The sequence below is a fragment of the Boleophthalmus pectinirostris genome, unplaced genomic scaffold (genome assembly GCF_026225935.1).
Source record: "Boleophthalmus pectinirostris isolate CB_2022bp ecotype Guang Dong unplaced genomic scaffold, ASM2622593v1 HiC_scaffold_22, whole genome shotgun sequence".
In the NCBI taxonomy this organism is placed as follows: domain Eukaryota; kingdom Metazoa; phylum Chordata; class Actinopteri; order Gobiiformes; family Gobiidae; genus Boleophthalmus; species Boleophthalmus pectinirostris.
In genome coordinates this window covers 25,505,428-25,528,943 of record NW_026571190.1, presented here as the reverse complement: position 1 = coordinate 25,528,943, position 23,516 = coordinate 25,505,428, and the positions used below count along the sequence as shown (strand labels likewise).

The 23,516-nt window shown below is 37.9% G+C and overlaps 1 protein-coding gene across 1 annotated transcript in view; it reads right to left on the bottom strand.

Moving 5' to 3' along the window:
• usp43a (ubiquitin specific peptidase 43a) overlaps positions 1-23,516 on the bottom strand; it is a 91,459-nt gene that overhangs the window by 44,952 nt on the left and 22,991 nt on the right. The window contains exon 3 of the mRNA XM_055158595.1: positions 4,306-4,391. Within this exon, the coding sequence (XP_055014570.1) occupies positions 4,306-4,391 (86 nt within the window). The remainder of the gene's footprint in view (positions 1-4,305; positions 4,392-23,516) is intronic.

The following is a 23,516-nucleotide window of genomic DNA, read 5'->3' as shown; positions in this document are numbered from 1 at the left end:
GTAACTCTTTAAAAAAATATATAATGAAAGGTTAATTTGCAAATGAAAAGTTACTTTGATTATGTTTTGCAATTCTAGACGCAGTCCAGTGGAGTAACCTTTATTCTAATTTATTTCTTTAGAGAAGGCCATGGTCCCTGCTGTTCGGGGAAATTACTTCAACTGTTACAACTCACTTTCAATCAAAACAATCCCACAATTTGAAGGAATTTTAATAAAACATCATAAGAGCACATATTTTTTATTAACTTAATTATACACACATCTAATAGATACTTGTTTCCTTGTTCAGAAAAAAACGTGGTATCTACTTACAACTTTTGTATTTGAAAAACAAAAAAGAAAAAAAAAAGAGATCAAAGAAGAGCTTGTGCTTGATAATAGCCCGCACAAACTGGCTAGCACCCACTTCAAAGTGCGCCGGGCTGCCGGGGAGTGGGTGCTGGCCCTGGAGACTGCACAGTGGGTGGTTGAAAGCATCCAAATCAAAGTAAGAGAGGTCACAGTCTGGACATATTTCTAACAGCTACTCAGAGGCAATGTGCTATGACCAACAAGGAGCTCAAGCTGATCCCAAACCTGGTTCTGTTCCTCTGTGGGGAGGCACGGGGCCCCACCGAGCACCTTTGAAGATGTGAGAAAGTTTTACTTTGTGGTTCAGAATAAAGATTAAGAAAAGTAAAAACTAAAGCCGGTTGTAAAAAGTACTCTTCTAAATGCATACCATCAAAAAGTAAATGAATAAATTAACAACACCATGTCAATTTGTACAACTAAAAGTAGAAAAATGTCCTCTAATGAGAAGCCATACCCAAATTCATTCTTAGAACTTGGGATAAAACTTGGCTTGAATTACATTATAACGTCTACACAGAAGTTAGCCCAGATGCACTGAGTCTCACAGGCCAATAAAAAATAAATGGCACAGACTTGTAAAGTCAGGAAGAGGAAGCCGAGGGGAGGGCTTCACTGTGACAAAAGCACTTTTAAACATCGTACACACAGTTAGAGTGACAGTACCCAAAGCCGACCGCCTGCACACTAATCACAGACACTTATTCAGATCAGACACAACTCCAGCTCTGCACCTCAGAGGAGAGAGACTGCAAAACGCCACAGAAACAACCAAATAAAGTGATGGAGAGTCAGTACACGAGCGATATTAGATACTGTTTACATATTTGTTTCCTATAGTTCTACAAAGAGTAAAATAAGGCTGCACTCACACTCTTGTTTAATCACTGTTTAGTCCTAATATAGACCTGGTTTAGGCCTAATCTAGTCTATGTTAAGTTCCGGTTTCAGTTTTGATGTGTGTATGCAAGCACGCACTAAGATGGAAAAGACTAACTAACTCACAACGGTGGAAAAAGATTATAATAACAATTGTGTAGGTCATAATGTTATGTTTATTTTGTATTGTTTGTATTTTTACAATTCAAGGTCCTATATTACACAAAACGGATTCTAGTGAGCTTTAAGCCACGTTATAATGTTGTTGCCTCCTCAAAAACATACCTCAGGGTTCCCACTCTTTTTCACAGATAAAATTTCAAAACTTTTCCATGACTTTTTTATGACCTAAAGTGAATTTTCCATGACTTTATGGCACCCTACCTGTATAGAATTGATCATACTTTTAGGGCTAAATATGAATTGTTAGCCATTTCCACTCACCTTATGGTTTGGTATTATAGTTTTTTACTGTCAGTGCATTTATTCTTGTCTCTTTTAAACATACGTTCCTACCTGCATACATTCGGAAATAATCAAAATAGCCTAATGACAACTTAACAGAATGCTGCAGTTGCGTGAAAGAGATACTAAAATTCCATGACTTTTCTGAAACTTTAATTGCATTTACAAAATTCCATGACATTTCTAGGTCTGGAAAATGACATTTTCAATTTTCATGATTTTTCCAGGATTTCCATGACCGTGGGAACTCTGCAAAAAGAAAGGTATTTACAAAATGTGAAGGGCCCATATTACGTTATTTTTGCATATTTAGGTTGTTCTTCACTCAAAAAATAAATAAAATAAATAAATAAATAAAAAATTCCAAACAAAAAAAATCCCACTTTGTTCCACCTTGTGATGTCAATGTTAATACTGGAAGTGCTCCAGTTGTGTTTTTAAATGCCATACACCTTCACTAGAATAATTTGGATAATTTCAGTCCTGGAATTTCCAATCTCTACTGAACTAAAAGGTGCCAAGGTGCCTATTAATTTGAAAACAACCACTACATGACATCACAAGGTGGATCAGAGCATTTTGATACCTACAGTTGTGCTTTGTTTCATTCATACATGTTGTGTAATTCTTTACTATTAGTCTGTCTCCATAGCTCAAAATGCTCTGTTTCAGCTTGTGATTTCATAAAGTGGCAGTTTTCAAGTTAACAGCTCCTTTTACCTTTACCTGTTTAGTAAAGTCCTGCGCTGAAATCATCCAAATGATTCAAATGATCCAAAGTGAAGGTCTATAGAGTTCAAAAACACAGTGAACAAGGTGCAACAGGGTGTATTCAGTTTCAGAGAAGAACTCAGATTAAAGATGCAGGATTTGTGTGTCAAACATGTGTGGATGAAACAAAACACAACTCCAGGTAGGTTTCTGACGAGTAAACAACGAGTTCAAAAAATACCATAATATAGACCCTTTAATTGCCACACTTACAGACAAAGACCCTCTATCACTGCTATCAGTTTTGCACATGTTTGCTCTGTTCTTTTAACCATGTGTATAGACCACATTATGCAACACTCCAGCATTACACAGCACGCCGAGGAACTCCCATCTAAATATAGCTGTGATTGTTCCCCATAAAGAGAATAGGGATGAGAGAGAAAGAGAAAGATAGAAAGAGGGTGCGGGGTATCGATGTTGGATCAGATACGGTCGTGGGTGTGGAAAAACAACAACAAACACTAAAGGGTCACTTTGTTCAGAGTTATGTGTGCGTGGGTGGCTGTTTAAGGATAAGGTTTCCAAACACAATTTCCCATATGTGGATTACATTCTGTACAAGTGAGAGTTTAATCAAATATGAATCACAGTCATTATGGATTAATACCACAACTCTAGGTCTGGCTAATAATTAGAAGATGCATCTTTTTAAATTCCATACATCTTTACTGGAATCATGTGGATTATTTCAGACACGGAATTGCTCTCTATTTAGCTAAACGTAAAATAGCTGTTAATTTAAAAACTACCACACATAACATCACACGGTGGAACAGACCATTTTGAGCTTCAGAAATATAAACAGACTAATAATAAAGTCTTAAACACATATTTGACTGAAACAAAACACAACTTGGGTATGTTTGAGGATTATAGCATGTCTTAAAGGTCACAAAAATCCATATTGCGTAATATAAAACTTTTAATTGTTATTGGATCTCTATGCAAAGGCACCAAATTTGCATGTATTAAATAGAAACCACTATTTTAGCTATTACTTGATGGGTCCAGGTGATGTCGTCTGATGTGCAGTATGGTTTGACTCTGGTACTACTAAATGAATCCAAACTACAGTGGTAATTCCAGATAAGACACCATAAAACTGCTTGTGTGGCTGCAGTGAATGGGGCAGAGCTGTCCAAAAAGCAGTACCTCCAGATAAATCTGCTCAATCCTCCAGTTAGTCTGACCTAGTTTCTGCAGCCCCTGACTCTTATCCACAGGAGAGAAAATGCCTTCTCACCTGGACAACAACCCCAGAGGCTCTGGCGCTTGGAGGATGTCTCCTATGTATAACTTAAAGGCATGTAATGGAGTTTAGAGGCAAGCCACATCCAGGCAATATGTACTGTACAAATGACATCTGTAGGGATACTTTGAAGTAAAAGTTTTTGGTTTCGCTGGGGCTGCAATAACTGATCAACTAATCTTGATTATTCTGTAAAAATAATCATAGTTATATTTTGAAAATCTAAATAATCATTTTGACTTTACAGAATCTAAAACATATAGGGAATTTTTATTTATTTATATATCTTTTTTACAAAGACAGTGGCATTATTAAATCTAAATGTCTAAAACAAATAGACAATTCTGATCTTCATCAATAACACACTTTGTTCGTAAATATTCATTATTTAGAAGCCTTCAGTCTCCATAAGTCAACATTTATTTGGCTGATAACTTAACAAATTTAAAAAGTACTATAAGAATAAAAAAGTATTGCTGACTAGTCGACTACTGTAATAGTTGTTAGCTGCAGCTCTTCTTTGCTCAGTATCTCAGTGACATTGACAGTGTGTGTGTGTGTGTGTGTGTGTGTGTGTAACTCACCTGTACTGGGCCTGGAAGTGTTCTTGGACAAAACTGTGGCGTCCCCTCGGCTGCTGAGGAAGGGACTCCTCCAACGAACTGGGCCCCTGCAGTGAACACAAAAAGACAATAAATCACTCAAATAAGAAATTAATTCATTAATTTAGTTAGTTCAGCACACACACATGATTGAGGATACATATCCAAGAAATTATCTGTCAATGTAGTCAAAATGTTCTCAATACCCACGGACTGTAGGTGGTAAAAAGAAGTGGAATAAGGGAGTGTGACGTCACCCATGGCGTTTGGCTCCAGTCAGATGAGGCTCACTGAGGCCTGTGGTTATGGTTGAATTTGGAGCCGAGTTCCATATTAGGGATAGGAACTGATTTACAGACAAAACAGCAAAAAAAAAACAAAAAACCCGGATCAGCATATTTGTATGAACATTTTAAGACCAAAATGAGGAGCCTGCAGGTGTTACAGAGAGAGAGGGGGGTGACTTTTTTTTCAGTACAGTAGTAAAGTAAATTAGCACCGGAATCATGTGCATGTTCACTTCCTATTTGGAACGCAGCGGCTTGGAGGTTTGCTATGTCCATTGATATACAGTCTACATTAAAAAATATTTACCATGTTTTCTTTTTGGGTTTACCATCATTAGATCATAATACATGAAAAAAACTGAGTGGGTTGACAAATAAGTTGACATAGCTCTGTGTAAGTTGGAGGGTGCCATGTGTCTGTCACTGAGGGAGGAGAGAGGAATTGGTCCATCCTGGGACATGTTTGAGAAACATTTGAGGCGCCCCACTGTGAACATCAACACACAGCAGAACAGTCAGAGTGAGGAGGAGGAGGAGGAGATGGGGAGGGGAGGGCTTCAAAGATAAACACAGCAATGACAGACAGCCATGGACAAGAGTGAAGGGCCAGAGACTCAAAAGCACTTCTCAAGCCTGGATTCACTATAGTGTGAATCCCAATGTACTGTAAATAGGAAGAGCTGCAACGATTAATAGGAATAATCGTACTAGTCAACTATTAAAGTAATCCTGTAATCTTGTATTTTGATAAATGTAATTGTTAACTATATGGACTTAAACATTCCTATACAAAGACCCTTTATAACAAAGAAGGCAGCATTACTAAATAAAACAATCTGAATATTATCAATAATGCACTTTATGCACATATATTCTATTAATATATTCTCTATCTAGAATCCTTCAGTCAGCATAATCCAACCTTTATTTGATTAAAAATGCATTCACAAATCTTGATGTTGTCTTGGAGTTAGAAATAGATCAATTAAGACTGATCTCTCCAATTGAAGAATGGTTGTTTCTAGAACTTAACTCTTACCAGTGATTGATTTATCATAAAGCTGTATGTTTATGTATGAATGTATTTTACGGCAGCTTATATTACAGTATTATTGCTATTTCCTTTAGTGTATTTGCTGACAAAACTACTAACACATTTTTGTTGTGTTTGTAGTTAGTCACACATTCCTCTGTGCCACTGCGTCCCCATTTCTGTGTCTCTCTTTTGCTTGAAGACAATGAGGACCAAGTCTCAGACCCTCAGAGACAGACCAGGTTACACTGTCACCATGGCAACGTTGGCCACTGTCCCCCAAATCAACATGTGGGAAATGGGAATGGACAACTTTGTTCATCAGTTACACGTGGCCTAAATAAAGACAAACAGACCCACACTCTTCATCTACTGACGTAAACCAGTTCTTCAGTATGAGCATTATAGCTACTGACATGTTGTACAGGTCTGCAGAGTTATGGCTTTCAGTATTCCATAAATCAATCCAGCAGAAATGTGTTAAACCTGTATTTTAAGAGGTGTACTACGTGTGTTTTCTGGTGGATATTGCTTTGCCTGAAAAAATCTAGTATAGTATAAACTACCAAAAAATTTTGTGTTTGCGTACCAAAAGTTTTTGCGTTTTCACCTGCTCGTCTTCAGTGAAATTGCAAAGTTTTGTGCCATTCTGTGGAACGTTTGAAGATTAAATAACATCTCCACAAAAACAACCTGTAATTACCCCTCCAAAAAGTGCAGAAATATCACCTTATACCCTTATTCTTATTAGGAAGTTTACAACAGAATAAGCGCTAATTCTTAATCAGCTCTTTTTGCAGCATTTTTATAATGAATTTGATACTTGAATTTTGCATATATTCAAAGCAACATTCATAACACTGTCAGCATTGCATTAGTGGTTAATAATGACTAAAATGTAAATAAGTGGCAATCAACAGCCTGTGTATACATTTTTTGAGAATACTTTTACCTCCCTCTCCTGAGGAAAACTGAATACAGCTAAATCAAAGGGAAGCATGGTTGTGAACAGCTAATACAAAAGGCTTTTTAATAGACCCTTGAGAAAAAACTAGAATAATAAAACCAGGTCAACCAGCTCTCAGGCAGACCAACCACAGTGGGCAGAGGAATCCGCAGAGGAATAGTGAACTCCACACAATCCTATTTACATCATTGAGTGAGTATTATTTTAGTACATGCAGATAGGCAGGCAGAGGTAGTACTAAGTGTACCAGGGCCTTTGTTTAGTGCTCAGGGAATAATGAATAGCACCACAGCCTGGCTTTTTCAGCTCTGCTATCATATGCCAAAAATAGACCCAAGGCCAGTCACCACAATAGCAGGAGAATACTAATATTATCAGGCTCCTGCTATAAGTTTGACACACAAACATAGTTAAGTTGTGCAATTCAAAACAAGTTTAATCAAATCATGATAAAATTCTTTGTAGATTAATATTTGGCAGTAAAAGGAAGTGGGAAGAAGCAAAGTTCAGATTATGGAATGTGTGTTTATGTGTTTGTGTGTGTGTGTGTGCGTGTGCGTGTGTGTGTGTGGGGGTGTGTGTGTGTGTATGTGTATGTGTATGTGTGTGTGTGTTGTGTGTGTGTGTGTGGTGTGGGTGTGTGTGTGTGTGTATGTGTATGTGTGTGTGTGTGTGTGTGTGTGTGTGTGTGTGTGTGTGTGTGTGTGTGTGTGTGTGGGGGGTGTGTGTGTGTATGTGTATGTGTGTGTGTGTGTGTGCGTGTGGGTGTGTGTGTGTGTATGTGTGTGTATAGGTGTGTGTGAATATGTGTGTATGTGTGCGTGTGCGTGTATATGTGTAAGTGTATATGTGTGTATGTGTGTATGTGGATGTGTGTGTGCGTGAACCTTAATATTAAAAACTGTAATTAGTTTTAATAATAACATTAAAATTAAATCATAAATTAAAGATGATCAAAAAATAAACACATTTGTTACAGATTTCTTTGCCAGACCAGATTAAATGTATTATACCAGATTAAATGTATTATCTTTTAATAATGTAAAATAAAACATTATGGTTTTGTAAATGAGAAAACAACACAGCCTGGTTAGCTTTGTTACAAATGCTTTTATTTTACAGCATTCAGATCTTGTTGATGTTTTATTCCTAAATTTAAAAAATAAATTCCTGAATATATCAATGAAATGCAGTATTGTAACCTAGCAACCAACTGGATTTTAACAAACAAAATATCAAATTTACAACATAAAAGTGACACTAAATACTGACACAGTCAATTGCAGAATCGAGTCAAGGACCAAAACACTCTACTACATTTTGTTCTTGTGATGTGAATATTACAATAATACTAAACCGATAAAACTTTGTATAGTTAGACACATACGTTTCTGTGTAATTGACTGTCAGATTTACATCGGAGCGCGCACGCTGGCTCACAGCTCAGCATGACGCAGCAGTAATGGTCTCCTAATGACTCCACCAGAGATGCTCTCACACAAATGAAGAGGTGGAGGAGTTTTGAAAAGTGACAGGTGCAGAGAGAGGAGAAGAGGAGATTAGGGGAGACATTTAGGAGGCTCCTGATTGGCCTTTTCTGCACACTCAAACACTATTTAGTTTAGTGTGTTGTGCTCTGAGCGGAGCAGACAGGTGTAAGCTCATTACAGCTCCCAAATTAAGTTATTATGTTTACAAAAGCCATATGAAGAGATTCTATTTATATTCTGCTATTCACAAACACTGCAACCTGAAACTTCTCCTATGGGTACTCTGTAAAAGTACTGAGGAAAAAGTAGTACTTTATTAGCACAATATGGACTTAAACTTTTCTGCAAACTTTGTTCATCCACAAGGGAAATTATTTGGACACAGTAGCTCACACATCACAATACACTAACAAAGATAACATATAAATGGTAAAAATACATTCTAAATAAGTAGCAAAAATATTAAGAGACATGTGTCAAATAAGGCATAACTATATAAATGTATATGTACAAGTAAAAATATAAAAATATCAGTTGCTCGGAAAACAGTGCAAAAATGATATAATTGGATATTTTTACTTTAAAGATGCTCTAAACTTTCTGGAGGGTTTGTCACCTGCTTTTCTCCATTCATATTTTATTGTTTTCCCTGGAATGTCCCATACTAAGACTTATCTATCTCCATGGAGACAATCAGGTGATACCAAGTTACAGGTCAGGCAGGTTGGTGACTTGACCCCACTCACAGTATGAATTCATGTTTCACAATGTTTTTAAAAGCAATACAATACCCATAACTGTATAAATAAAACTTAGTATAAGTTTAATGTCATAATATGGAACACTCCTGGCAAAGCAATGACATCTCCATAGAGACAACCAAGTAGCTGACCCCATCCGAAAAGTTACATAGTTAAATATAAAGTTGTGGTTTATCCCATTTCCCTCCACTGTTGCTCCACTGTGTTTTTAAACTTCATATAATTTCAGCCCTGGAACTGTCAATCTGTACTGAACAAAAGGTAGAAGATATATTAAAAAAAATACTACTTCATAACATCACAAGGTGGAACAGAGTATTTTAAGCTTTGGAGATTTGGAGAGAATAAAGGATTACTCAAACAACTGAAACAAAACACAACTCTTCAACATTATAACATGACTTAAAGCTCACAAAAATCCATCTAGTGTAACACAGGACCTTTAAGTACTTCCCCTGTGTTTCTGGAGTTGTTGTCAGGTCAGGAAGGTTATATCAGAACAGCTAAAGAACAATGGAGTATTTCCTTCATTACAATGTGGCACTAGCAGCTGAAGTGCCCTCAGCAGTGACAGACAAACACAACAGTGTGTGCCCACGGACGAGTCTGAGCACTGTGCAGGGGCACACACTTCAACTGGAGAGGATCAGGATTCAAGCAACTAGATCTGGTGGGTGCTTCACTAAATAAAAAATTGTAAAAAAAAAAAAAAAATGGATCAAAGTACAGAGATGGATTAAAAGCACTGGACCTAGTTCATTTTAAACTGTGCACTGCAAAAAACAATATCTAGGTAAAATGACTTAAATTAAGACCATTTTACTTTATTTAAGATTAAGACTCTATTGCTTAGTATGAAAGTGGTGTGTGCGTGAGTGATGGTGGTGGTCGGAGGGACCATTGGCGCCAATTGGCATGGCAGCTGCGCTCCTGTCAGTCTGCCCCAGGGCAGCTGTGGCTACAACAGAAACTTACCATCACCAGGTATAGAGTGAATGAATAATGCTGAATGTAATGCTCTGTAAAGCGTCTTTGTGACAAAAATGTCTGTGAAATGTGCTATATAAATAAAGACTTACTTATTTGAAATAGATTCTTTTAGACAAGTAAAATCTACCAATGGAATAAGTGTGTTTTTCTTAATTTAAGCAACATTAGATTCTGTTTCTTAGTTTAAGTGCAAAGAGTTGTTGCTTTTCTTATCTGAAGTATAGCAAGATGTATTTTCATATTTTAATTGTAAAAAGTTTTGTTGCATTGGTAGACAGTTTTACTTGTCAAGTGAAATTTACTCAAATCATGATAAAACTTTCTTAATTCAAGTCATCTTAACTTTTCTAGATAAAAATTTTTTGCTGTGTGTGCAGTGGTCCAAAGTTGTTCCTCACTTACCTCATGCATTCTGAGCATCCTAATTTTTATAAGTGAGTTTATAAGCACATTTCACAACCCTCAGAGAACAGAGTTTTGTCGTAATGGTAACAACTGGCATACTAACCTTCCTGATTAACAGAAAATAAACTGCTTTCTAATTAGACAAAGACAGCACACGGTGGACATATTTTGACCTCAAGAGTCTCTAACAATATCTGCACTGAAGCAAGACCAATTTAGCTCAAATACATCAGGGACAAAATCAAGTACAGGGCCTTTCAACTTTCCCCCAATCTCTGTCACTTCAAAATATAAAATTCAGATATAAATGTCAGCACTGCTACTGTTACTGTGAGACCCAGAGCCCGACTGAGGTGAGAAAACACCTTGAGAAAAACTATTCAGAGTAAACGTCACATTGCATCACCTTTGACGATAAGTGCCTCCTTCTGAATGCATAGTCTGGAGTATGTTCTGAACTCTGTGCTGCTGCAACAAGTCAGAAGAGAGTTAAGGCAGAAAGAGTTTGCAAAGGTGAAGGATGGAGTAAAATATCGTTAATCATGGTTAAAAACATGACAATAAATGGTTGTGGTATTGTCAACAAATATCATCACCATTACCATCACCATCAGACTGTGCAGCAAAAACAGGGTTCCCACTCCTTTTCACTGACAAAATCCTTTTCCATGACTTTTTCATGACCTAAAGTGAATTTTCCATGACTTTACGGCACCCTACATGTGTGGAATTGAGCAGACTTTTAGGGCTAAATATGAAATGTTAACTCTTTCCACTCACCTCATGGTTTGGTATTATAGTTTTTTTAACATTCAAATTCTGTCAGTGCATTTATTGTCTTCTCTTTTAAACAAAAGGCACATACGTTCGGAAATAATCATAACAGCCTAATGATAACTTAACAGAACGCTGTAGTTGTGTGAAAAAGACACTAAAATTCCATGACTTTTCCAAAACTTTCATTGAATTTACAAAATGCCATTTTCAATTTTCATGACTTTTCCAGGATTTCCATGACTGTGGGAACCCTAAAAAAAGAAATGTATCTGCAAAACTTAAAGGGCCCATATTACACTATTTTCTAATCTATGTTATAATGTTGTTTCTTCATCAAAATCATAACTGGAGTTGTGTTTTGTTTCATTCACACATGTTTAACACAAAATTCTGCATATTTAGGCTGTGTTCTTCTCTCCAAAAAAACAAAACAACAACAACAACAACAAAACACTTTGTTCCACCTTGTGATGCTATGTGGTAATACCTGAAGTGCTCCACTGTGTTTTTAAATGCCATAAACCTTGACTAGAATCATGTGCATAGTTTCAGTCCTGGAACTGCCCATCACTACTGAACTAAAAGGTGCCAAGGTGCCTGTCAACTTGAAAACAATCACTACATGACATCACAAATTGAATCAGAGCATTTTGAGCTTTGAATATGTAGACAGACTAATAATAAGTGGTTACTCAAACATGTGTGTGTGAATGAAACAAAACACAGCTCCGGGTATGAGTTTGAGGAGGTAGCAACATGATTAAAAGCTCACAAGAATCAATTTTGCGTAATACTGGACCTTTAATCACAATTATTTTGGCCATGATGACTGTGGCACAAATTTTCAATATCATGCCATGCTCAGAACAACAGTGAGGATAGTGTTATCATTTTTGTCTGGCTGTGTAAACTCTGCCATCTGTAACAGTGCTGAGTAGACAACAGACTGGATACAAGGCTGACAGTTCAGTTCAAATATAAGTTCACGTACCTTGTTGGAAATGTCTAATTTTCAGTGGTTCCTTGTTGTAAAATTATAGAGCTTTACAACTGGGACACACGTCTGACTGGCTGAGACTGTAAATTAGTGAAACAAATTGCTGGCCTGGTACTCCAGGTTTCATCGGAGTCGTTAATGTGTGATTAAAATTGCCCACAGCTTGTATTAGACGGACATAATATCTCCTCATTTTCTTCCACTTCAGTTTAGATAAGAGCATTATATTTCACATAGCACCTTAAATGACCACAGCTGGGAGTGTACAGCAGTTTGGAGGCTAAAAATAAAGTGTCCCTGGTTGCAGAAAAAGATGCAGATTCAGTTATCGTCTCAAAGCACATTTCTAATCAAATGTCCCACTCCAGGGGTTTAACACACTCACCTTACCCGCCAGCAGCAAGTCTGACTCATCCGCACTTATACAATCACTCAGCTCCAAATGTCAGTCAAAACAATGTGTAGTCCTCGCAGAAAGGCTATAATTAAATGGCTTTTGGCTGCGATCCTGGAGTAAGTCTGATGAAACTGACAGGAGCTGATATCAGTGATAGAGACAAAGACTGGAGCTGTATATGTGTGAAATTAATCAATTTATCTTAGTGGAAAAGTATTTCATATAGGACTGGAAAGCAGATGACCTTACATTTTTTTCAGTATTATTGATACTTTGCAGTGACATCACACTGGGGATGTTCTGCATGTATCTCGAGTTACCATGTTGAAACAATGCACACACTGCCAGAAAAGATTTAAGATAATCTAAAAACTCAAGAAAAATTACAAAATGGATTTAGACAACACAGATGTTTAATTAATATAAATAAGAACAAATGACTAACCAAAAAACTGATGGATAATGCTAGTAAGCTTGTTTGAGAGGAAGAGTGTTTAATAGCACAAATCAGCTCATACAGACAGAGCAGAGCCTACAGTTTGCATCACATCCCCAGAGAATGTTGACGACATCAGCGGCAAAGTATCAATAGCACCATCCTGATATAGTTACAAAAGTTACAAAGTTTTGGACAAATGTCTCAGGCAGATTGCATGGCAACATACGACTGCCCAGAGGATGGGTCACCATAAAACACAGACTGGGCTCAGAGCATTGCCAAGGAGTTAGAAGAATCCAACAGACAAATAAACATTGCAGGATGACACATGAAATAGTGAAACAGGAAAAAGAAAAAGCAACATGAACAGTCGATCCAGCCTTACCCGATATTATATTGATACCAGTAATGATTAAAAGACTGATTTGCTCGGCAAACGCAGTGACCTGTTACAAAATGGATCAAATAGTGCTATGTATCCTGCAAGTAACTGTTATTCCCTAATGTCATCAGGAATATTCCACAATATTGCATTAAACATATATCCTTGTCTCCATGGAAACAAGCAGCTGATGCCACTAGGCCAAGTTACAAGTCAGATTTTAGGAGAAGCAAAGTCAGAAAGCATGTTTTTCGAGGTATTTTTGAGTAATAATACTTGTGAAATTTTATAAACTCTAAAACAGATTAAATTAAAGCTATGCTATGGAACATTCCAGGCAAAGCAATTATAGCTCCATGGAGCGCATATGGTGGCAGACTCATCACCAGAAAAGTTAGTGGATCTTTTCATTCCATATTTTATATGTCTAACATTTCTGCAGGTTTGGAAATCAAGCCTTAAAAAGTGCAATGTTGTTTTTGCATTTTAATTGTGGATAATTAGTTTTAAACATAGCCCTGTTTTATCATCTTGTGATTGCGCCACTAACTCAAGGCTAAAGACTATTTTAATATGAGGTGAAGGCCTGCCAAAGTTTTCATTATCTAAAATGAGGATTTCTCATGTTTCATGACAAATATTGCCTAAAAGTATAATTTGGTCCTCTTGTTCCTTTCTAAACCATTGGCAGGGGCTGTGAAGTAAACTCACTGTCATCTCAGTGTTTTTGCTCCTCACTGAAGAGCTGCCATGTCCCACTGAGCATGAATGTGACAAGTCTCTGCTGTCGTATGGTGTTTGGCTGCACACAAGCCTGACACAAGACAAAGATAACAAACCAGGCTGCACTGGAAGTCTTTAATCTCACTCAGATTAACAGCAGTGTGGTGCAGAATAAAAAGTGGTCAAGGGGAGGCAGGGGAGGAGGACTATGAAAGGAAACAATGACAGAAATAGGTACATTATAATGACAGATAGCAGAGCAGATTAGGAAAAATACATTCCACAGATTTGCAATTACATTGGCCACAATCTTACAATCAACATGCACAGAGAATCTGCATTTATTTCTCTTGGTTCAATTTGTCATACTGCAGTGAAGTAATGCAGGAAAAGAGAACAAGAGAAAACAAGATTACAGTAATGATAACAATAATAATATATTCAATCTGGCTTTTATTTACAATAAATTATGCTTTATAGTGCATTAATCATCACCACATCCTTTCCCACAATGGACTACTATTACTACTACTACTGTAGCAGCTGCCCTACTGAGTGACAGACCGCCAATCTGTGCTAATGACTTGCCCCCCTCACACAAGACTAGTATGATACCTGGAAAGGTTTCTAGTTGCCTGACATGTTCCAGACTATGACATTAATCTTACAATCTCCATGGCAAAGCTGGTGAAGTTACAGGACAGAGCTTTTTAAAATTAATTTATTCATTTATTTAATCACTGGATTTACATAGCGCCTTTCAAGACATCCAAAGTGCTTTACAGTGGCTCATCCATTTACTCCTCATGGTGTAATAAACTACTGTAGCCATAGCTGCCCTGGGGCAGACTGATGGAAGCAGGGCTGCCACTCTGCTCAACTGGCCTAACCACCACCAACACTCACACACTTCCTAATTACACAATGACATTAGCACCCCACTGTGGTGCCTGGTATTCCCAGTGGTCTCCCATCCAAGTACTAACCAGGCCCGGTCCTGCTTATCTTAGAGGTTTGATGAGATCAGGCTTTGACAAGCTGGTATGGCCACAAATGTTTGGAGATGGGGCCCCTGTCACACTAAGAATACATGTTTTTCATGTTATTTTTTAGCAATAAAAATACCTGGAACTGAATAAATGTAAGATGTAAATAATGCTAGAGTCAGACTGTGGGACATTCCACGCAAAACAATAACAAGCAGGTGGCGGACCCCTCACCAGAAAAGTTACACAGAACACATTTAACTCTTTAAATTATTGGTCTGTGATCCATAAATGCCGGTGGAGCAGTAAAGCAGCTGACTCACGCCGATCCTTTCAGCTCCTGACAACTAACCACTAATTCTGCCCATTCAACGCTGGCTTATGGTAACAAGGGCGTCTGGGAGATAACAGTGAGTGCGCAGGCATGTTAACCCCCTCTTCCTCTTGTCTCACTCCACTGCTCTAAATCCCCGCACTCTTCCTTTCAAACTCTCCCTTCTGCCACAGCACCAGAGTGACATGAAGTGGACACTCATTTTCCATTTAATATTCTAAGTTCTGTGATTTTGGTATTTGGAGTGGATTCTAGAGGACCACTGGATATAGCAATGTCTTTTGAGTTACCCAGCATGCCACTCTTTAGCTGTTACTATGGAGATGCCGGCAGTGCCAAAAAACAAAGGCAGAGTACAGAAAATAATCTTCAAAAAGAACAGGTCTTGACAGAACTGGAAACTGGCCTAGCTGCAACCAACGCAGCAGAGGAAGAAATACTGATCTACTGAAGTAAATCAAGGACTGGCATTTTGGGATTAAACTGTCATAAAAAGTGTGCCCTAAGGTTAGATATTAGTTCTCATCATGCTTTATCTTATTAGTCATGTCAGTCCTTGGGTTGTTGTTCTGTTAGCAAGATAAATTATGATAGAGATGAGTATAGATGAGTTATTTTTATTTAAAGATACTGGTATCTTTCCAAATGGAGGATCAAAAACCTGCTTGTTTGTGTAATCAGATTGGTGTACTTCATTGGAAGGAGGTCATAGGTCACCCATCATTTTGAACAAAATCAGATTTCTCTTTATTTTTTTCTTCTTTCGTGAAAATCAGCCATATTTGTTTTGATACGGACTAACCATGCGCGCTCCTGATTGGCTAATCCATAGGGGTGGGCGATATATCGATATTTTAAATATATCGAGATATATGAATTCTGACATATCGTATATATCGATATAATGCTTATATTCAATTCTGATTTCGCCGCTTCGCTTGTTTACCTTCTCTCCGCGCGCCCCAGCCTCCCTGATTTTGTTCGCTCGTGTCTCATTCACTCCTCACTGTCGCCGTGAACTCCGAAAGTTGGTGCCAGTGAAAAACTTAAAGCACCACGAACCTTTTCCACCATTTACAGACAAAACCATCAGCAGCACATCCTCATATTCCACCGAGTCGCGTCCTTTAGCCCGAAAGAAGCTAAACGAGCTGAGCTGCACGAGAAGTGCGCCGTTTATGCAAATGAGCCATGCGCTTAAGTTTCGTTTCTGTAAAATGTAAACACACGTGCGCAAAACTGCATTAAACACATTATTATCGCTAACGGGCTGATGCGGCTCTAGAGTCGTTATGCTTTATATATTGTAAAGTTTAGCAATGTAAAGTTTATTTATGCAGAATATTTTAATTAATAATCTGCTGCAGTGTCACTTGTACAATAGTGTTTGGAAACGTTTGATTTGATCTGCAGTGGATTGTGGGATTAAACCTCAGTGCTCCTTACTGCTGGATAGGAACATGGATCTATTGAAATAAGGAACATCCTGAGCTTCTTCTGCTAAATGAGCTCATGGTTATGATTATGGTCTAGATAACAGTTAATGCAAAGATGAACTTGTGTTGAGTTGTTTTATTTATGAATGAAAAGAAGAAAATATGTATTATTTCTTTTATTTTACAGTTAAATTATTATTTATGTAATTAGGGTTTTTTGTAATCTTAAATGTTCTTATATGAACTGTCGACCTCTTACACTTCAATTTAAAAAAAGGACCTTGTGGAATTTGGCAGATTTGTTTTTGCAGTTTTCAGTTTTAGGGGGTTATTTTTTCTTGAACATATATCGAGATATATATCGTATATCGAGATATAGCAAAATATATCGAGATATATTTTTTGACCCATATCGCCCAGCCCTACTAATCCACCTGTCAATCACACCCATATGAACTCAGAGAGATATAACTAGTGACCCACATCGCCGTAAAATATTGAAGACATGTTTATTCTGGATCCCAGGCAAACATTTGTCTGTTAACTTTACAAGGCAGATATAGGGCAGACACACTGTGCAACTATTATTTAAATATGAAATGTTATAAATTACCCGTGAAGAAGAATGTGCTAGAAAAACAAGATAAATTTTGCATAACTACTCAATACATATCCTGCCCTTTTGGTAATCCATCTGCTTTCAGACACATGCACTTGGGCCTGTTATTGAGAGGACATTCTCAGAAGCAAACAATGAAGAACAGGTGACAGAAACTGGTCCGACTGCATCACTGCCACTGGTCATGTTCCACAGGTTTGTGAGACGGAGACAGGAACTTCCGCCCATATAAGGAGGAAAGCTCTGTGGAGTGGGTGTGGTGAAGTGGCACCAAACAATGACAGCTCCGGTTTGTTTGTGGGGAACACAAAATCATGGCTCAGTTTTCATGTGCACCAACAAGACCTGTTTTGGAGTCTTGTGTTCCCATTGGAGACAACAGATGGTAATAAGTGTGAAAATCTCACTGCCTGCTGCCAGACTTAGCCCACAGTGGCAACAAAAACACACGCCATGTAACAAGGATTTTTATTTATCCTTAATCACTGTTTGGACTCTTCAAAATTCCCTTGTCATTACACTGCACCGGTACATCTCAAACAGACTAGTGTAAAAATTATTGAAAAAATAACATAACCTGATCATTTGGAGTAAACTTCTGTCACTGATTGATTATTATAACTGTCAACAACGTCAAATTACACTGAAGGAATGTTGTGGGCGGGGCTCCAATCTCACACAGCAGCAGCTCTAGGTTTCAGGTCATCGTCATAGGTTTATCACTGCTTGATATGTGCTTAATGCCAACAGAATGAACGTATGGAAGAGACAGAATACCATACATTCATATATATTACATTACATTACATTAAAAGTACATTTATTTAAAATTTTGCAATGCCACAGCACTCAGTCAGGGCATACAACAACTTATAGACAAAATAGACATTATCATGACTAAAGCTTGTCTGTAAATCTACCGTGATCATTTATGATAGAACAATGTTGATTAGTTAGGTTGCTTTATTAGTATCCTTAGGTAAATTTGTTTTGCAGATTTGAGAGGCAGGTCCCACATTTCACATTTCATTCATTAACATTATGTACAATAAACACATATAAAAACAATATTTATCTTGTGCGTATTTTTGTTGAAATGGTGGGAAGCTATTCTGCTATTTTTTATGTAATACAGCACGGACATGGTAAGATCTGAGCTGTAGAGGGAAGAAAAAGTAACTTTCAAGACTAATAGGTTAAATAAGGCTAATCATTTGTTGTAGCTCATGCTTTTTAATGTTACTGTACTGAAACATGTTTACTGGAACTACCCTGCTAGAGTAATGTTTATTAGAGTAGAAGTTTTTGGTTGACTAAAGGCACATCCTGCCATTGATTAGCAGACTAAAAAGGGTACGTGGAAAAAGCTCTCAAAACTATTATGCATCTTTATATACTGTATGTATCAGACCCCAAAATGAACACACAAGACTACACCTACATGGATGTTCACGCAAAAACAACTATTTATGTTAAAAAGTACAAAGAAACAATGTAATTATATGTAAAAACACAGATTAAACTTATAATTCACTCCCAAATGTTTAGTTAACTCATTCCATACCTTCTTCTTTATGCTATCATTCATTCATTAATTTTTCAAAATAAAACAATAAAAGAAAATGAAAAAACAACTCTTTTCTTCATTATTTGTTTCCAAAACCAAAATGAGGATTGAACCAGGACTGAACTAGGACCAAATCAGGACTGAACCAGAACTGAACCAGGACTAAACCAGGACTAAACCAAGACTGAACCAGTACTGAACTAGAACTGAGTGCTGGGATGGGCCTGGAGGTGCTCCTGCGTACACTGTCGGGTGATCAGAACTGAGAGATCGGGACCAGGCCGGGACTGAGATCGGGACTGAGACCAGGACTGAGACCAGGACTGAGACTGGGGACCAGACCAGGACTGAGACCAGGACTGAGACCGGTTTAGTCCTGGTCCAGTCCTAGTTTAGTCCTGGTTCAGTCCTGGTTCAGTCTGGCATCGCAGTTTAAGTCACAGAAACGGGAAACGGCTGTTATCTGTTTTTTCCATTATTAATTTAAACACAAAATTAAAAACTGAAAAATTGAATCGTTATCACTTTTTTCATTTTGGTTTTAGAGACAAATAATGAACAAAATTGTTGTTTTTTTTGGTTCCATATTTTTGGTTTTATTTTGAAAAACTAATGAACGAATGATACACAGATTCATATAAATCCTTGTAATCTAAAAAAAAAAAAAAGTCAACTAATACAAATTTTGACCCATTAATCAACCAAACGACTACAGCCTTAAAGGTTGTATGGAGGATTTTTGTTTGTTTCAAGTTGTCAATGATAGCATTATAGAGGTGCAGTAGCCTTGTAATTATGATGACCAAAAAAAAAGAGAATAAAAATTCATCAACTCTGGACGTGGTGGGGCCAGCTAAACATTTGCCAATAGATAACGACACTGCCTCGTTATCTGTTAGCTGACAGGCTGTCAATCAATCTCCCTACGTTTCTAGCGTAACTGACTTGCCTGGTTTACGTACGCCTGTCACGCAGTCCACAGACGCAAGCTGCACAGACGCTGTTTACTCCACCAACGCAACAGTTCTTAGCGGCTTTTTTTTACCTATATCTTCCTCGCAGTTAGCACAAAGTTTGTTGCAATGGCAGACAAGAATCCAGGAGCAGTTAACCGCAAAAGAAAGTCCGTTTTTGAGGTCGCTGAAAGAAGAAGACAAGGAGAAAAGCAGCGAAGCCAAACTAAGGTGATTCTTGAAGATTCATTCCAGCGATGGCGCGACTGAAGCAGACGCAGGGTCTAAAGACTGACGCATTGGTCGCCAAATTACTCCTGGACAGGTCACTTCTGCTTATTATGAAAACGTACTTTATTTCCAAGAGCTAGTCAAACGTTTTTCAGGACAAGAAAGCGATATCCTATGTCTGAAAACGTAATTTTCAATGCAAAGAAAGAGTCCGCTTGCTGCTGCGTGTTGTAGCTAGTTCATTCGCACTGAATCTCCGCGCAACCTTCTCTGCACCCCTTTCCTGCTCCTGTCCCCGCTGCCCGATCCGCTCTTCCCCCTGCTCCTCACTTCTCCGGGCACGAAATCTCCGCGCACCGCTCCCCTCTCCTCTCTCCTCTCCCTGCTCCCCGCTCCGCTCTTCTCCCTGCTCCTCACTTCTCGTCCGTGCACGAAATGTCCGCACACCCGCTCCCCCCGCTCCTCACTTCTCCGTCTTGCCTAACCAACACTGTAGTTAGTTGTTTACAAGTCATGTGCAGCGCACCGGCTGTAAACAAACCTGTTTCTGGCGTAAAGAGGAGGCGGGAGGAGGCGTTTCTACGTAGGGAGCTGTAGGGGAGGGGGGGTGGTTTCACGCATGCGCAACATTTGAAAAAGGACAAACAGTCGCTGGATTTCTCGTGCCTTGGAAAATCCTCTATACAACCTTTAAGATATATGTATTTGTATGGGTGACTCAGATTCAGTTTTATAAGTCATTATATTGCAACCATAACATACATACAGGTGAACCAGTCCAAAAGTCCCATCACCCATTTCAAATACATGTTTCTGTGATAAGAAAAGAGCCAAAGTGATTTTCCCTGGACCATTACACCCTCTGATATGCTCTCAGAAAGACAACTTTAATTTCCTGGTAGACGAGATTTTGTGTGGACCACTTTATAATAGAAGAAAATGAAATTATAGGACGTCAAGGTTATTTAAATCAAAAGTCAGTCCCACTTCATTTCGGCTTCTTTTTATGTTTGGGGTGTAAAGGGCACCTTGTAGCACATTTATTGTAAACATCAAACCTCCATTATCTCCCAACAGTCCTCATTTCACCCTGATTTTAATTAGAAACAAAACTAGTCTGTCCTTCTGTTCTCTCCATATAGAGAAGTTATCTTTCAACTGTTCATGGCTTATTTTTAGGAAGGATACCATTTGAAATATTCATGACTTTAATTAAATTGTTGAGAAGAAATGTCCTGAATATTTGATTCATGTTGTGGATCCATAAAAGCCTCTTACAGTGGACATCCACCTGTGGGCTGGTTTGGCCTATTTGCAGTGTTTGAGTGTTTACAAGAAGAGTCAACACAAATGTGAAAAAACAGAGTGGATACTGAAAAAGTGTGCACTCATAGCTGTGTGAAATATGCAAAAGCACTTTAAAAGAACATAGCTGAACATTCATAAAAACACATATGACCAGAGATGGACAGAGTAAAAAGTACTTGAAAAACGACTAAAGTAAGAGTAGCTGTAAAAGTAACTGTCAGGATATAAAATCGGATTTATAATTTGAAGTTACATTAAGGGCGCACTGTGTAACTTTTGTGGTGGAGGGTCAGCCACCAGCTTGTCTCCATGGAGATGTTTATGTTTAGCCAGCTATGTTCCACAGTGTATCTTCCACAAGTATATCTATTTCCATGGTAAAAAGAGAAGTGACGCCACCAGGCCAAGTTACAGCTCAGATCTGTGGAGATATTATGTTATGTTTTTGATTGAACTTCACTGAAGCAATAAAAACACCTGTAATTGTTTCAAATGTAAGATTGAAGTTTTTTGTCATACTATGGAACATTCAAGGCAAAGCAATATCATCTCCAGAGAGACAAGCAAGTGGCAAACCACCCAGTGGCGGAGTGAGCAATTTGGGGGCCCTAGGTGAACTTGAGTTTGGGGGCCTCAATATAATACCCCGTTTTTTGTTTTGTTTGGTTTAATATATTTATTGTCTGTTTTTTCCCCATTGTTCTTGAGACATGCACATCTCTATTTATCTGAATTATGGTGGATTGGAAACTTGTCTTAACAGTTAGGTCGCCTACTAGACAACCAGAATTGAAAGTAGTTTTATTTTTTTGTTGGTACAATTACATTTTTATTTATAACCATTACATAGGATTATTATTATTTTTCTTATGATTATTGTTTAAAAGTAAACTACTCTCTTTAATGTCATATTGAGAGAAAATTAAATTGCTCTGAGGCCTTTGCCATTAGTGACACTGAGAGAAATTGATTGGGGGCCCCTCCAGGTTTGGGGTCCTAGGCAACCACCTACATTTGCCAAACGGTAGCGCCACCTCTGCCTCCACCACAAAAGTTACACAGTGCACCTTTAATGCAATTGGAAGGATAAAACTAACAGCTTCACAAAAAATGTTCAAAAAGTCCAGTTTTGTTAAAAAGTTACTAAAATAACTTCACCCCTACATATGACGTAGTGAGGGCTGCAGATGACCCCTGTAAGCATCAATCAATAGTGCGAAAGACGCCTAACGCTGTGCTAATCCTTCTAGCATGCATGGATCACCTTGTCCTCTGTATCACTCATACATCTCTCTGTGAGGGACGGCTTTGTCCCTATAAGTGGACATCTTCAATTTTTCATAGGCTCCTCCTGACTGGCCTCTCTCACAGCTCTCATGCACCTCTCCAGTCCCCGAGAAGCCGAAGAGGTCCAGCACTTGATCCTGTTCTAGTAACGCTCTACGGGCTACACTCTCAGCTATGTTTATGCTCCTGAGTGGACTCTATAGCGTGTACTATTTCATTTTTTTAAGTAAGAAAAGAAATATTTGAGCTGTAGAGGGTAGAATAAATAACTTCTATGGCTAATTATTGTTCATTCTGCTGTTTATTTGTTGCAGCTCAGGCCTTTGAATGATACTGTCTGTTTAAAAACTGGTTTACTGAGATTATGTTGCTTTATTGTTCTTGTATCATTGGCATAAAGTAGTTTCAATATTATCTTTTATCTCTGAAGCAATATATCATGTTTCACAATTTGTTATCATGAAAGGCCTACTTTATATGCATAGAGAGAACACGCAAATGCAAACGGACCACTATATCCGTTTTAAACCAGCAAACATTACCCTGTACTGAACAATTTTAGTTATTTTTCATATTAGTTATTCAGTTAGTCTGAACTATTTCAAACAACATGCTTTTACTGACAGGACTGGTGGTCAAGCTCTTAAATAAATGCATAGCCCTATATAATGTACTATAGATATTGTACTTACTGTTCAATATATGAAAGCTGAGACAATATATTTAGGGGGCCAATATCTCTCACAGGTATATTTATTTTGCAATACTGGGGAGACGTATTTGTTATTTTGTTGCAATATGATAAGATTTAAGATGCAAAGGGG